The sequence below is a fragment of the Talpa occidentalis genome, unplaced genomic scaffold, assembly GCF_014898055.3.
Source record: "Talpa occidentalis isolate TD23 unplaced genomic scaffold, MPIMG_talOcc4v2.1, whole genome shotgun sequence".
Lineage (NCBI taxonomy): Eukaryota > Metazoa > Chordata > Mammalia > Eulipotyphla > Talpidae > Talpa > Talpa occidentalis.
The window spans coordinates 33,440,640-33,458,506 of NW_026555331.1; the positions used below are offsets into that span (position 1 = coordinate 33,440,640).

The 17,867-nt window shown below is 38.1% G+C and overlaps 1 protein-coding gene across 2 annotated transcripts in view; it reads right to left on the reverse strand.

Moving 5' to 3' along the window:
- The window catches only part of CPQ (carboxypeptidase Q), a 434,008-nt gene that overhangs the window by 237,866 nt on the left and 178,275 nt on the right, over positions 1-17,867 (reverse strand). For both annotated transcript variants that reach the window (XM_054692097.1, XM_037503727.2), the window contains one exon: positions 6,936-7,143. In XM_054692097.1, the coding sequence (XP_054548072.1) occupies positions 6,936-7,143 (208 nt within the window). The remainder of the gene's footprint in view (positions 1-6,935; positions 7,144-17,867) is intronic.

Genomic DNA, 17,867 nt, shown 5'->3' on the forward strand with positions numbered 1-17,867 from the left:
AGATTCTCTTCCAAGTGGCAAGAAGTTACAACAGAAGATAAGAGACAAGACTCTGGCGGGAGGATGCACAGAAGGAACAGACCAAGCATAGCTTGAATTTCCCAGATGAGAACCCTAATGGGAGCTATAAGGAAACTCCAAGACAACAAGGTAGAGTACATATCATAGCTCTTTGTGCCTAGGAAAGGGATGTCAGGAGAAAAAGTATGAGAGAACGACACAACTTCTTCTGTGTAATGACTTGGTAGGGATGGCACTGTCTGTATCCTGAATCAACCTGGATCCCTCAGATGTAGACACCATGCCATAATGGACTGTTAAGGCATGCCTAGCCAAAATGGACTGTTTTTGGAGTAGAAAGAAATGGGAGCCAGGAAACCTGGAATCACATTCCAGATGTATTCCTATCACACATTGGTTGTATCTTCTTGGCAAGTCACTCACAGTTTCAGTTCCTCATCTGAAGATCAAAGAGTTGGTAATACATTATTAAGATCCCTACCTCTCATTTGTTGTTGCTAGTTTTTTTAATATGTGCCATTCTTACTGGTGTAAGATGGTATCTCGTAGTTTTGATTTGCATTTCTCTGATTACAAGTGATGTTGAACATTTTTTCATATGCCTGTTGGCCATTTGCATTTCCTCTTTGGAGAAGTTTCTTTTTAGCTCTTCTGCCCATTTTTTGACTGGATTATTTTCTTTGTTTTTGTTGAGTCTCATCAGCTCTTTGTAGATTTTTGTGATCAGTCCTTTATCATTAGTGTTGTGTGCAAAAATTTTCTCCCAGTCGGCGGGGTTTCTCTTTGTTTTGGTTATTGTCTCTCTTGCTGTGCAGAAGCTCATTAATTTGATGTAGTCCCAGCTGTTTATCTAGCAACAACAAATGTTGGTGAGGTTGTGGAGAAAAAGGAACTCTCCTGCACTACTGGTGGGAGTGCAAACTGGTCCAACCATTATGGAGAGCTGTGTGGAGATTCCTCGACCTACTAAAGATAGAGCTTCCATATGATCCAGCAATTCCATTCCTAGGTATTTACACAAATGACACAGAAACATTAATTCCAAAGGTACCTGACCCCTATGTTTATAGCAGCACTATTTACAATAGCTAAGCTATGGAAACAACCCAAATGCCCAAAAATAGACAACTGGATCAAGAAGATGTGGTACATACACACAATGGAATATTACTCAGCAATTAAAAAAGTAAACACATGCAGTTTGCAGCAACATGGATGGAGCTGGAAGGGATCATGCTCAGCGAAATAAGTCAGAAAGAAAAAGAAAAATACCGGATGGCCTCACTCATAGCAGGAATTTAGAAAACCTAAATAAGGGACCAGGAAAAAGACTAATTTGTAAAGTGAAAATCAAAATCAACAAGCAACTATAAACCAGAGACACACCATGGGGGTGGGGGGAAGAGAAGAAGGATTAGGGTCAAAATAAGGGGGGGGTGCAATTGTATGGGGAATATGCATACATTGTGCAAAAATGAATAATGGTGTAAGAATTATATAAAATAAAATATTAAAAAAAAGATCCCTACCTCTTTTGTGTTTGCCTCCAACTCAGACTATTTTAAGTCTGACTTTTTGATTAAAATAATTAAATCTCTTCATGGATTCCTATGAATTTTTGCATACAAATTAGTTCTTTAATACATGGAGGTAGGAATACATGCCGGGAAGGATCACCTCAGGAGTTAAATATCTCTCCTCATTCTCTCAGACATGTTCTCAAGTATACAATGGTTTCCCAAGGATAAAGCTAATTGAGAAAGGAGTTCAGATGCCTAACATCAGAGTTTCCAGAAAACTGCTCTCCTTCAATGAACACACCTCCCCTCCAAGTATTCACCCAATCACAGCGGAGCAATTTCTGAAGATGTCAGAGTAGACAGAGAATTCTGGTCTTAAAAGAGCCAAAACAAGCCAATATGGGTTCTTTTAGGAAGAGCATAGGATTTATGTGTAAATACCCCTATTCTGCTATTTTTTACATATTGAAACCCAATAAGGTATTTGGGTTATTGTATTTTTTTAAAGCCTGTGGTTAATTCTGTTCAGAATGGCTGGATTATACAATAGGGTTTTAATCTGAAGAGGCTAATATACTGAGTATTAGCCCACCTTCAAGTCACCCAGGATAATAGTAATTTCAACAATCCCTCTTCTTTTTTAGAGATAATTTTCATTGCAATTAATTTGTTCAGCATTATTTAGCACTATTCTTTAGCATGGTATGGAGCAAGGTAGCAAGGATGTGTTAAAGACAAGTTAGTAAACCTAAACTATTGGGAACAGTGTTTATGTCACTGTCAGCATTTCTAATTATTAAAAATAAAGTTGAATAATTTTAGGAAAATTTGCCAAGTTCAGCAGAGCTGAAGTCCCTCACTGGCTAATGAAAGAGTGGTTCTTAGTTGACACTGAATCTCTATTACACATTACTTTTCCCTCTTTATTCACTCTCATTTTCTGCTCATTTATGAACACTACTACATAATCGCCTCTGAACTAGAACTACCTCTTATTTAATCCTCCCAAACTCCTTCTCCTTCATGTCTCTTTCTTCTGCTCATGTCTGGTCACTCAACCCAGCATTTCCCTTCTGCAATCTTTATCTTACAGGGAACAGAACAGGGGGGCCTGACAGCAGGGTAATACCATGTAGAGATCCAGTTTTAAAAGATAACTGAACTGCACTGCAAAAATATGGATCAGAAGGAAAAAAATCAGGAGAAAAATAAGGGCCTAAATTGGGATAGTAATGACAGTAAAAGCAAGACAGGAAAAGAATGCTTTTTAGATATCCTGAAAGTAGACTGAGTAGCTGTGGCATCTTGCTGTAGGACAGTGATAAGGAGGAGAGAATGAAAAATGACAGTTTCCTAACTACACTGTTTGTTAGATATTGCTTCCTTTAACAGGAAAGAGAAGTGTGGAATCAAATATGGGTCGTTGAGATGTTCAGGTTTCCACAGAGCTTCACTGAGGGGTGATATCCAACATTCCAGCAGACAATCAGTATCCCATATAGGCAGAAAAACTTCTAGATGAAGAGAAATAAGATGAAGAAAATCCTCCAACCATCTCCTTTACATCTTCTCTTGTTCTTACTGAAATAAAATGTGTTGAGAGGTTACTGCATGCCAAGTCCTAGGATAGGCATTAGAGAAAAAAGAAAAGGTAGCGGGGGGGAAAGAATTCCTGCCCCAGGAACTGGAAATCTCTGTTGGGACACCAAAAATAAAAATGATATGAAGTGTTGGGAGGAGGGGAGGTGACCCAAAGGGTCTTCCATAAGAAGAAGTGGCATTTATAAGAGAGTGACTGGCTTAAGGACTTGCATAACTCTTTGAATTACCACTTCCCACTTCCCTTCACAGTCTGTGTTCCCAGCTGTGTTCCCAGAAGGCAATAAGGTTGATTTCCCCAAAACACAGCCCCACAGACTTCACTGTACTCATCCACATTCCTTCTGTGGAAACAGTGCTGTGACTTCTTTGTGGAAGAACTTTGGTTAATCAGCCTTTTATATCTCGGTAACAAGGTATTCAGGTCTAACCTTTGGAATGCTATGCCACAGTATGGTAGAGGTGAAAAGTTAATCCTGATTCTTGGGACCTCTTTGGAATTATATATCCAGAGGTATATATAATAGCACCTGATGAAGTTGCTACCCCCTCCCAAAGATATCCCCACTTCATATTTAGGTTGGCCCAGCAATACCACTCCTCTGCATTTACCCAAGTGAAATGAAAACATATCTTTACAAAAACTTGTATAAGGCTCTTCACAGAAGTTTTATGCATAATAGTAAAAAACTAAAACTACTCAAATGTCCATCAACTGCTGAATGAATTCTTAAAATATGGCCTAGCCATACAATGAAATATTAATCAGCAATATAAAGAGATGAGTAATTGATAGAAAAATATGGATAGATCTCAAAAGGATTATGTTGAGAAAGAAGCCAAGTAGGAAAAGCTGCACAAAGTCACTTATATGAAATTCTACAGAGGAAAATGCCAGTGGTTATCAGAGGTCAAGGGAATGAAGGAGGAGACAGATGATCGGCAAAGGGGCACAAGGTGGTGTTGGGGTGGTGAAGGATATATCTTATGTTATGATTGTGGCAGTGTCTACCTTATGCTATACATTTTCCAAAACTTAATCAGATTATACACTTAAGTTTGGCACGTATCTTACATAAATTATACTTCAATAAAGCTTATTTTTGGCTAAAAATCAGGACAGGCTATGGAGTAGGCCCAAGCACTCACAGCCAGAAGATGCCTGGCATCTGAGCCAGCACTACTTCAACTTTCTGATTGCTTCAGCTCCAAGAACTCATTTTCCTGAACGTTTCAGCCTTAGACCCTGACATCCCTTAGCTGCTTCAGTCTAAAATTGCTAATAACTCACAGTCATCCTACCACCCACCCTCCGGGTCAAAACCAGCCTGCTCACCCATACAAACCCTTTATGGGCCTAGGACTAGCAGCCTTCAAATGGCAGAACTACTGACTAGAGAAAATACCTGGTAAGGACTGCACTTAACTATTCAGTACCTACAACACAGACTCTCAGCTTTGCTATTGTTATCAGTTTTTTAAAGGGGGAGAGGGTTGGACTTGTTTGTTTTCTCAACAGTTGACAGTATAGTTTCTCTACAGCTATCTGATTCCCAGTGGTCCTATTGAGACCAAGCTTTTCCATTATCACTGTGGCTACAGCCTCAGGGTTAATGCACATCCAGGTCCAGGGAGGATGTAATTTGGGATGGGAGAAAAGGATCTTGAATATAAAATGAATTATTTCTGCAGCACAGATCTCAAGTCTGGAAGGGGTTTTGCATCAAGAATGCAAAAACACTAATTCAAAGGGATATGGATGTACTCCTATATTCAATGCAACACTATTTACAATTGTCAGGTTATGAAACAACCTACATGCCCAAGGATAGATAAGTGGATCAGGAAGATATGGATATATATGCACAACAGAATACTCTCACCCATAGATATATAGATATAGAAAGATGAACTCTAGCAACATCCTTTTGCAACAACATGGATGGAGCCGGAAGGGATTATGCTAAGCGTAATAAATCAGATAGAGCAAGATAAATACTGGATAGCTTCATTTATATGTGAAATATAGAGACACAAAATAAAAGGTTAGACAAACTGAACCAATAAAAAACCCTGGAAATCTGACTGTAGTGTTGCGACTAACAGGTGGGAGAATGAAGTGGGCAGGGAACACAATGGACTATGGTGGAGAACAATGGTGCTTTGTTGGTAGGTGTGGTGTGCTGCTATCCATCTGAGTAGAAGTGATCCTATGTATGGGCCTCCCCGGTGGCGCAGCGGTTGAGCGCTGGGTTGCGAAGCTGCCCGCAGACTCTGCAGCGCCGGTTCGATCCCCGGCTGCTCCCCGGCCACCGGAGGAGGGTCCCACATGGCGCGCAGACCTCTCCTGCTGCCCGCTGCTCCCCTCAGCAGTGTACTTCGGTCCTTCTGCCTGCTCTGCTCCCCGCTCTGGCTCTGGTGAATTCTCTCACCCTCCTGCGCTTCTGACTGTACCCAGTGCTTGTATAAATAAATAAAAATAAATCTTAAAAAAAAAATTAAACAGAAATTGTTTAAATATATATATATATATATATATATCATGTCAAATCACAGCATGGCTTAGCAATAAAAATAAAATAAAATCAAAGTTAAAAAGAAGACACATCATCAAACTCCATCATTTGCTTTTTTCCTTTATCCTACTGAGATCCTTAATTACGACTCTGAAATTCCTCAGTAACTATTTTTAAGTTCTATTTTCAGAATTTCACCAGGTACTGACAGAGACTTGCAACAGGAACCTTATAAAAACTGGCTTTTGTACACTTGATGTCATATGAAGTAAAGGAATTGAGCACCTCTCTGATGTGCACTACCTCATCTTGCCCTCACAACATCCTGCTAGTTACATCTATCATCCTTTTCTTTGCAGACTCAAAGAATAAGCAACGATTTAACCTCAGCTAGTGTAGAATTTGGATCTGGCCCCAGGACTATTTGGTTTTTTATGTTGCTAAGAAAAAAACTGTGGAAATTGCACATAAAATGTGGATTAAAACTTGGTTTAATAGTCACAAGGTCCTGGATTTGCTCTCTTCTCAACTACTTACTAGCTGTGTGGAACTTAGGCAAGAGAGTTTCCCTCTTTATTAGTTTCTTCACTTAGAAAGAATGTAGGTTCTACCTCATTGAATTATGAAAGGATCAGATAATTCACACAATAAACATAGTAAATATTAGCTATTGGTATGCTCTCCAATGCCAAGCTGGCTTCCAGTGGAATACACAGAACACATCTGTACATATGCCACCCTCAGCTATCCAGAGGTGAATTTCCACACTGTGCATCCCATTATGCCCTTCGATTAGCCTTGCACTTCTTCAGTCAATGTAGTAGAATTGTTTTTTTTTTTAAAGATTTATTTATTTATACAAGAACTGGGGAACAGGACAGATGTACAGGAGGGTGAGAGGATTCACCAGAGACAAAGCGGGGAGCAGAACAGGCAGATTGATGAAATATACTGCTGAGGGGAGCAGCGGGCGAGATAGGAGAGGTCTGCCATGCCATGTGGGTTGCTCCACAGCCGGCGGGGATCAAACCGGTGCTGCAGAGGCTGCGGACAGCTTCACAGCACTGTGCTCAACTGCGCTCAACCGCCTGCGCCACCAGGGAGGCCCAATGTGATAGAATTGTTGATGGGGGAAAATACACAGAGAGTGGCTGCCCTTAATGAATCTATGAGGATCATCTCGGCAAACTCCTGTTCTCTCTTTCTCACAGTAGTTCTAACAACTGAAACTTGACCGTAATGTCCTATTCACAGACAGTCTACCCCCTCATTCACTTACCTGCTCTGGATACTTTCTACCAATGATCTCTGCCACAGTGTTGAAGGAATCGGCATCTGGGTAGTTCCTCGCCCCCATCTTCAGCTGAATGACAACTCTGTTCCCACGAGAAACTATTCTTGATATCATTTCAGCATCTTCTACTGTGATGCATGCTGTGGGGATCTTGGGCACACCATCCTGGTACTGCTGAACACCTGTGTGAGGACTTAAGAAAAGAAGCCACCCGGTTACCTTCAACGTGGAAATGCATCATATTCTTTTTTCTTTTGATGAGGAAAATTAACTTATAACACAGTATATGCTTCAGGTATACAGATCTCACCTCAGCAACTGTATACTTGACACCATACCCACCACCAAATATCCTCTATATTCAACATTTGACTTTCACTGTTCTTTATTTGCACAGGAGGTGTAGCAAGGATGGGCAAAATTGGTTTATTTTCACATTAATGTAAATATTCTTTTTTGGTAAAAGTAACTTAGAACTTCAATTTAATAATAATCTAGTTGAAACATACATAGAATTTATTTAGATAATTTGGAAGATTCTTTCAAGTTACAAGTTGCCTCAAACCTTTAAGAATTTAAGAACATTAACAGTGCCCTCTCAATCAAAAGGTGAACACATGTTTTGGAGGACACAAAAAGGAACTCTGAAGTCCATCAAGGCTATGAGACCACACATCTGGAAGGACACTGGCCCATGAATACCCAGCTCTCTGGTCACTGGCTGGCTCTTCCAAACTTCCACCCAACTCAGGGGTCCAAATGGATAGTCCTGCCCTGGTAGCAAAAGATTGCACAGGAAGACTGGACAACTATGTCTGGGAAATATTCATGTTCCCAAGAATAAAAGTGCTGAATAAGCCCAGAATCATGATTTTACTGTCACAAGAAAAAGAAAACTATTATAATTTTGTCTCTAAATGAAGAATATTACCCCAACAAGTCAAGTTTTTACTGCTAATTTCCAAATGCTTCTTACATTTATTTTCCAGATTCAATTAATTTACACAAGTCAATAATTTACACTGAAACATAATAAGCACTCAATAAATGCTAAATATTAATTACATTAACTTGTCTATTAAATTGTCCCTGCAGAGAGAGACTGCCTAATCTCAAGTTCTTCATATCATCTAAGTTTTATTCCCTTTATGGATATTTCTTTAGTATTACTAAAAATCTTTTTCATCAAATAACTTATAAGCTCAAACTGTAATACAAAAACCCTGTATCTGAATCCCTGTTTTGGATATACCTAATCAACTCTCACTTCTAGTTCAGGGTAGTCTATGGAGACCAGCACAAATCCCTGTCATTCTTTACCACCATGATAACAAGCAATTTAGAATACCTTCTTTCCCCAAATTTCCACATCTCTAAAGTGTAGACCTCATAAGAGTGCTAGGAGGAATAAAATAGATTATATATACAAAGATTAAAAATGGTAATTTTGGCACATTAGGAAACATTAGCTGTTATTATTTCTTCAGTACTAATTTTTCTCACTGAGTTGGTAGAGTGATTAATGACCAAGAAACTAAGGAGCCTGAAGAAAGACATCTAAATATTTACTATTCATATGACCTTACGTGATGTCTGAAATTTAACAAACTCTCCTTGTCCTCAGACTTTCTCACTCAAAAGGAGGTCAGCATAAACTTTCTTAACACCATCTTTTAAACAATGTTGCTAAACAAGTATGTACTAACAAGTCACAGGTAAGACTTCTTACAGTGGGGACAGTGAGCCAGGCTTGTACCCATGGCTTCTTGGAGCAAGATGGTACCAAAAGATATCTCCCAACTGTGATTCTGAATGCAAGATGAAAAAAAAAAACTTATTTGTTTCTGCAATTAAGCATATTCTCCAGTGGTGGAACATCTAGCATTAGTTAGTAGAAATAAGCCAATTTTAAAACTTCATTTCAAGTCCTAATCTTTCACTGCCAATTGTATTTCCGGCAATAATCAGCATAAACACCACCTTCTTGGCTCACTTTTACAGGTCTCATCTGCAATTTAACAATAGCAAAGGGTAAAGGAGACATTTCTCCATAGAAGATATAAAAACAACAGTCAATAAGCATATGAAAAGATGCTCAACATCACTAATCATTAAGGAAATACATATCAAACCTATAATGAGACAACAGCTCACAGTCATTAGGATGCCTACTTGCAAAACAACAACAACAGCAAAAATAAGTTTTGGCAAAGATGTGGAGATATTTTAGAAATCTTATGAACTGTGGTGGGATTATAAGGTAGTCCAGCTTCCTTGGAAAATAGTATATGGTTTCTCAAAAAATTAAAAATAGAATTGCCATCCAGCAATTTCACTTCTGGGTTTATACCCAGAAGATATGAAAGAAAGGTCACAACTGTGTTCATAGCATTATTCACAATAGCTAAAATGTGGAAGAAACTCAAGTATCCATAGCAGATGAATGGATAAACAAAATATGATGTAGAAATTCAACAGAATATTATTTAAGCTGTAAAAGGAAGAAAATCATAACACATGCTACAACATGTTTGAATCTTGAAAACATGATGTTAAATGAAATATAACACTCACAAAAAGACAAGTACTATATAATTCCACTTACGTGAGCTACTTAGAGTAGTCAAAATCATACAGAGAGAATAGAATAGTGATTTCACGGGCTGGGAGCAGGGGGAAATGCAAAGTTCAGTAACTTAGAATTTAGGTTTTACAAGATGACAAGAATAATGGAGATGGGTGGTTCTGATAGTTGAAGAGCATTAAAAGGCATTTAATACAATTAAATTGTACACTTAAAATTGTAAAAATGGTAAATGTTATATTATTTGTACTTTAAAAGCCATTACATACATAAATTAAAATGAGATCCAGTATTATTGGGGGGGGTATATATGCATTCCATGGTGAAGATAACTGAATTAATTTGATATTTCTAGAGTGATGCCCCAATATGTAGCAAGAACTATACAATTTCTTACTTACTTTGTTCTAGTTATTCTGCTATGGAGAATAAACTCTTTCACAATCTCACATTATAATTTTTTTTTTTAAAAAAGCAATTTCTAGGGCCTCCTCTGGTGGCGCAGGCAGTTGAGCGCAGTGCTGTGAGGCTGTCCGCAGCCTCTGCTGTGTAGGTTCAATGCCAGCCTGCTGACCTCTCCTGTCTCACCCACTGCTCCCCTCAGCAGTGTATTTCAGTCAGTCTACCGGTTCTGTTCCCCGCTCTGTCTCTGGTGAATCCTCTCACCTTCCCGCGCATCTCACCATCGCACTGTACCCCAGTTCTTGTATGCATGAATAAATTTATCTTAAAAATGTGTTATTTAAAAAAAAAGCAATTTCTAGTAAGATGCTCTCTGTACGTCTATGTGTAAATGTGAAAATCTAGAAACAACTGAGCAGAGGAACTTTGGGAGAGGTAGTAGGAAGAAAAACACTTGCATGGCAAGAAAATGTTCACAAGTAATACATAGAAACATGTAGATGAAATAGGTTAAATTAAAATATAAAAGTCAAACACAGTGTGCACATAATAAAGATAGAACATGAATTTGAAGTGATGTAAATTTAGGTGATATTTACTTGGTTCTTTGAGAAACTACCATCATCCCTTTAAACTGTAATCATGCAAACTGCAGCATTACCAATAAACAATTAAGTTTTTAAAAGTCTGTGCCACTGTGTATAAAATAACCTGGAAGCAAAGTCATCACAGTAGCAATCTGAATCCTTGAAGTTCTAGGTCACAGATATTTGAGCACCTATTAGAAAATTAATGGAAAAATATCGTTGATGTTTTCTTTTCTTCTACTCTCAATTGCTTGAAATGCTTGCTGCAGAATCCAGTCTATCCTTGTGCTATCTAGGCAGAATGACAAAGCTAATATTTTCTTGATGTCAACCATGCTTGTGTTCAAGGGCTCTTCCTGTAGATCTGGTAGTGTTTTAAATATTTGTTCACATTTGTGTACATCTTCTCAGTCTCTGAACCAACAGGTACAGGTTTTAGACTTCTAATCTTTAGAAAAGTCCCATGTGAGATGTCTGTCCCACAATGATAGAGAGCGGAACAGAAGTAATTCCAAAAATAGTGCCAGTGTAGTAGGAAATCAGCACTCAGTTACATCAAAGGAGGAAAATAATATCTATCAGCAGCATCTCTGCATCATTATCCGTAAATTTGCTTAAATAAAATATCTCCATGAAATAAAAATGGATTGCATATCAATTTAAAATATTCTTCCCTTGGCCTTCTTTTTCGACACCATGAAAAGACCTTTTTCTCAAATATGCTGTATATGTAGTGGAGCTCTGAACTCTATAGATTTAAGGAAAGGTAATATTCTCATTCCGTGGAACTCCAGAGAATGTGCCATTCCTTCAAAATCAGAAAATACCACAAAGAGAGGTAGTTAGACTCTGACAGAGCACTTTATAGGACACTGAAAAAAAGTTAAAGATGTGTCAGTAAGTTAGCACTTACTGAGCCTTTGCTGTGTGCCTGTCAGTGTTCTGAGTATTTTAAATAAATTTATTCATTCACTAGCAATCACAACTCTGTGAAGTTATGACTTACTGTCCCCAATTTACAAATAAGGAAACTGAAGCACAGAGAGGCTTAGCCCAGGGTCTCACAACTAGAACAGAACCCTGGTGATCTGGCTTGAATCCACCCCCTTAACCTCTGTAGGACCTACATTACATTAATATCTACATTATATTTACATTATATTACATTAATGTAGATCTATAAGATCTACATTATATTGCCACTCACCACACTAGCAATGATGATGTTAATTTTGAAAATGATTATGATGGTGAAGATGGTAACTACTATTAATAGCAATAAAAAGAATACTATTTAACATTTATGACATATACTGAACTAAGCAACATCACACATCACCTCATTTAATCTGCTTGTCTCAGAAAAGTGGCCAAAAGGTGGCCCCCAAATGGCCACATAACTATTTCTGAAGTGAACTGATGTAATAGGCCAGAGTTAGTAAATAGGATGAGTGCTCCATATAAGAAATAGTGAAATGTCTGGATCATATGGAAGCTCTATGTTTAGTAGGTCCAGAAATCTCCACACAGCTCTCCATAGTGGTTGGACCAGTTTGCACTCCCACCAACAGTGCAGGAGAGTTCCTTTTTCTCCACATCCTCGCCAACATTTGTTATTGCTAGTTTTTTTAATATGTGCCATTCTCACTGGTGTAAGATGGTATCTCATGGTAGTTTTGATTTGCATTTCCCTGATGACAAGTGATGGTGAACATTTTTTCATATGCCTGTTGGCCATTTGCATTTCCTCTTCCGAGAAGTTTCTTTTTAGCTCTTCTACACTCCTAGGTATTTACCCAAAGGACACAGAAACATCAATTCCAAAGAGCACCTGCACCCCTATGTTTATAGCAGCACTATTTACAATAGCTAAGCTTTGGAAACAACCCAAATGCCCAAAAATAGATGACTGGATCAAGAAGATGTGGTACATATACACCATGGAATATTACTCAGCATTCAAAAAAGATAAACACATGCAATTTGCAGCAACATGGATGGCGCTGGAAGGGATCATGCTCAGTGAAATAAGCCAGAAAGAAAAAGATAAATACCGGATGGTCTCACTCATAGCAGGAATCTAGAAAACTTAAATAAGGGACCAGGAAAATGAATAACTATAAGAAAGTGAAAATCAAAATCAACAAAAAACTATGAACCAGAGACACTCTATGGGGGGTGGGGGGAGGGGAGGGATTGGGGTCAAAATAAGGGGTTGCAATTGTATGGGGAATATAAAAATAAAATTTATTTAAAAAATAAATAAAATAGAAAAAAATTTTAAAAAATAAATAAAAAATAAAAAATAATAATAATTTATTAGTGAAAATGAAAAAAGATTAAATTAAAATTATGTAAAAAAAAGAAATAGTGAAATTTGATATCAAACTAATTTATTCTTTCTAGGTTTAAAGGAAGCTATTCAAGCCACACAGCCCCTTTTAATCTTTTGTGTTCCTTCGATGGGCATACTGAAAGAAAGATTATATTGTGGAAAGCACTTGCACTGCGTGTGATAGATAACATGTAGCCTATAAATGGTAGTAGCATCATTGCCACATATATTTTGCATGCACTAATACATTGAAGTATCACAGAGTTTTGCACTTATTTTATACATTTTATAGTGATTACACAACTTATCTCTTCATCAGCTCCATGAGAACAAAGGACCTATTTTGCTTTTGGGTATTCAGTATTACAGCACATTTCTGCTTCATAATCGGGCTCAGAAAATATGAATTGAATTTTATTAATCTGTGGTATTTGACACCAACTTTCATCTCAACTTGTTTTCAGTTTTCTCCAGGAAAACATCTATTATGTGTCAGAATTACATAAAGGGCTTGCTAAACAGAGGTCAGAGACCAACATCTATTTCTGATTGAGTAGGTGCAGATTACCAGGGAATATGCACTACTAACAAATTTCCAGGTGATATCACTATTGTTGGTCCCAAGTGTTAAAGAATTCAAGACAGATAAAAAGGGTTCATTCCATGACAGATCCTTGTTGATGGTAAAGAGTATTCTCATCAGAGTGTTCATTTCTAGACAGCATATACACAGGTACATATCTTGGGTAAGACATTGATAGAGGTGCAGGAAAAGAATCAGTCCTCACTCTCAAGAAATTGACATTTTTAGACCAATATTAATTGTATGATATGGAGTTAATGGATATATTAACAAATCTACTCAAATTTACATAGCAAAAGGAATGTTGCCCTCCAAAACCATCACTGTGGGAAGCTGCACAGTCATTGTAATAATTACCCATTTCTCTAAACATTTTTGGAACTTTTCCTCTAAAATTACCTTCAGAGCATTTGGAAGCTTTCCAAATTGTCTAAGTGGAGGCAAAATTTGGTATTTTAAAATTAGAATTGATTTTTTTGGAAACATAAAATAAACGAATGATTTAATGTCCCAAAACAAGATAGATTATAAAATAATGAAATTAAATTTTAATGTCTGACCAATTATCTCTAAAGTTAAGTTCAAAAGAGAAGTATTAGAAATGTTTTCATCAATGGTAGCTGTGTTAGAATATATGGCAACACTTAGAAAATATTTACACTATAATGTTGATTAGATGTGTTCACTCTAGCATATTTGCTCAAAAAGATTTACTGCAACAGCATTTATTTTTTTAAAAAGGTGGCAGCAACCTCAAATCTTGGTAAGAAGGAAATTGTGGTATAAATTATGTTGCTCAATTTCAATAGAAGATATTTTTCAGTCATTAAGCTGTTAATTAAGAAGCCTATAAAAGAACATACCTATAAAAGAATTTTTATAAACAAGCTTATAAAAGAACTTTGATATAATATAGAAAAATACCAAGTTGTATGTAAACAATGATAAGCAATATAAGCTTTTATGCACAAGGAACAGAAGGTAATATAGCATAATAGAAATAGATTTAGATGACATTAGATTATACCATCAATTTTTTGAGTACGCTCTATGCTGTTTTCCAAAGTAGTTGTACCAATTTACAATGTACAAATTGTGTGTGTTATATATCAAATTAATATGTCTGAAGTCAACTAAAGAAATAGTTTAAAAGCAGATGCAGCTGAAAACCACATTTCTACTATTTCTAGGAGTTTGATTTTTTTTTTAGATTCCATGTAGAAGTGATACCAAGCATCATTTATTCTTTTCTATCTTATTTCACCTGGCATAATGTCTCCAATGTCCATGGACAATGTCCATGTTGTCACAAATGGAAGGACTTCTTTCTTATGACATTATAATATTCAATTATATGTATGTGTATGTAAAGTCATTATAAATAGCTGTAGTCATTAAAAACTACATTTTAAAATAATACTATGTTTTTATTAAGGGAACATTGGGTTAAAACAATGTATATGACTTAGGGGTATAGGTTCATATCGGATGTGTGTTACCACAGAGCCCCCACCAACAAAGCACCCAAAAACCTAAACCATAGCTCACTGGATCCCCTCCACTCTTTGTATTCCTCCCCTACTCTCCCTCTCTGGTAGCCTCAAATCAACAGTCATATTCCTAGGAGGGTTTGTTTGTTTGTTTGTTTAGTTTTATCTATTCCTTTGTTGTTATTTTTTTAATACTCCACAATGAGTGAAATCATCTAATGTTTGTCTCTCCCCTTCTGATTTATTTTGCTTAGCATTATCCCCATCAGTTCAATGCAAATGGCAAGATTTCATCTTTTTAAAAAATACCTTAATAGTATTCTATTGTGTGTGTATATATATATATATACATATATATATATATATACATACCATATCTTCTTAATCCACTGGTCTATCTTTAGGCTGTTTCCATGACTTGGCTATTGTAAATAGTGCTGCAATGAGCACTGGAATGCTCAGGTGGAGTTAGAATTTTAAAACACATTTTGAAAGTGTGCATAGATCCCACTCCTGATAGTATATATGTAAATTTATGCAGGAAAATTACAAGAAATACACAAAAAGTTAAAAGTATTCTTTTATCCTTTCAACCTGAACATAAATGAAATTTAATATTGCTTTTTTCTTGTTTCTTTTTTATAAATCTTTCTCCCAATATACCTTTCCAAGTAATTTAAAACTGATTAACAGTTATGTGTCAAACAGACATAGTCTTCAAAGGGTTAGATTCTGCTGCTACATTTTAAGGAATTAGTGGGTGTTTCTCCATTCATTTTGCATAGCTTCATTTAATAATCGGGCTTAAGAAACTGAGAAATTAAACTATTCTTTCAAAGAGAGAATACATTTGAGGTAAAATAGAAGAGCTGGGGAAGGAATAAGAAGGATTATCCAGGATTTAGTATTGAAAATTCCACAAAACAGGCTGAATTCTTGTCATATGTCATGCAGAAAATAGGTGATGATAAGGAATAAGACTCTTTAAGTCTGAAGGGGTAGGAGTGAAAGGCTGTTGAGCAGCTCTGCTGTAATATTTAGTTGAAGTAAAATACTTTCATATGGTACTTTGAAGTAGGCAAATGTATTTTTACCACAAAGTCAAAGAATAAACAGGACATTAGTAAAATGTCATTTTATAAACATCTGGATAATGCATTCCTAAAGTGTAGGCCTAAAGATTCAGGAATCAGCTGGCAATAATTCCAAATCCATCACTGATTAAAATACTTTTCAAACATTAAGTCTCTAGTACTTGGTGTGGTTTCATATTGCACTGGAACATTCCATAATATTTAATCCATTTCATAAACACTGTGTTGAGGTACAGCCTTAGAGTTTAAATTTCAAAAGGGAAGGGCAACTCAAATCATCCAACAATAAATAGAAGTTAAAAAAAATAGAATTCAAATGGGAACTAGTATTTCTTCTTTTAGAATTATGACAATTTTTGTGAGAAATTAACATCTCTTACTATGTTTGACTCATAAACAATGCCATCAAATATCTAATCAATTCCCCATAATCTGTTCTCTTTTTAGGCACTTTCTGGTTTTAAATAGCAATATAGAATGTAATTTTTAAAGTTGTTTTCCTAGTTTCCTTGCAAGAATATTATATAATCTAATAGGTCTCATTTGCTGGAAAATTTTTCTAAGCAACCTGGTGTAATGTCTTCAAACTGCCAACACATTCTCTGAGCTTGTCATGAGCCTTCTGCTTTTATTAAAAATAAATCATTCATCGGCTCTTCCGGTCGGTGATCTCGGCCGCCGCGAGAGACAAAAGCGAACGGAAGGCGGAAAAAAAAAGAAGAAACTTCCTAAAGTGGGGTTAGCGGACGCTTTTGCAATTAATTAGACCAGAGGTGATGACATTGAGATAAGAAGTTCTTTGGAAAATGGCCAACGAGAAAAACGGACGCAGCAAGCGGGACTGTGCGTGGAAAGGAACTATTGCAGCCACCACACCCCGTGAACGGGAGCTGTGGAGAACCCTGCAGGATTCGCCACGGCGGTGAGCGAACGGCTCCGGGCGCCATTAGAGAAGAACAAAGACCCCGGGAGACGCGCACACAGCCCGGGCTGCCGGTAAGCTTGCGCGGATAGCTGCGCGCTCGGCGCGCTTGAAAAGCAAGTGCAGACCAGGATCGCGGCTGCCCAGGTCCCCGCGCCTGCGACCTAGGCTCGCGGGGAGACAACCTAGGCTTGCGGGGAGACGCACGGAGGTCCTCACTGAGGTGAAGGTCCCTCCCTGAGTAAGCAGGAACCAGGCGCCCAGTCACGGGAGCGGTGCAAAAGGCGCCCTTCCCGCGCCACTGAACTGGGCTACAGCCCGCGTCCTGGAACTGAGGGCTTTGGAACTGAGACCTGGGGCACGAAATTCGGGGCGTGGGTTCCCCACGACGGTGGGGCACAAGGCAGACACAGCACCCCAAAGCCGTTGAGGTGTACCCTACCATCCCCGCTTTGCTCCCTGTCCCACGGCGTGGAAAATCAGCTCCCCAAGGGCTCTAGGAGAGATCTTTGGCGCCACCTAGCGACTTGTAGACAGCTCAGGCTCCTGAAGGAACTAGTGGCCAGCTGGGGAGTTAGCCCACACCCGGCCCCTTCCGAACAAGTAGTCTGAGCCCACAGGGAGAGCGAGCACCCACAGCCAGGGCAGACCAGGCACGCAGAAGAGTGTGCCTGACACCGGACTCGCAGGGAGTGTGTCCCACATCACCATTTTAGAACAGGGACATTTCTTCAGTAAAGACTATCTGCAGAAGGCTTCCTCAGGAGCCAGAGGTGAGCGGGGGAAGTTCGCCCACGCCAGACCCCCTCTGGCCTGCAGTCCAAGCCCAGAGGGGGAGCAGGAACCCACCGCCGGGGCAGACCAGGCGCACAGGGGAGTGTGTCCCCACATCGACATTTTAGGACAGGGACCTTTCTCCA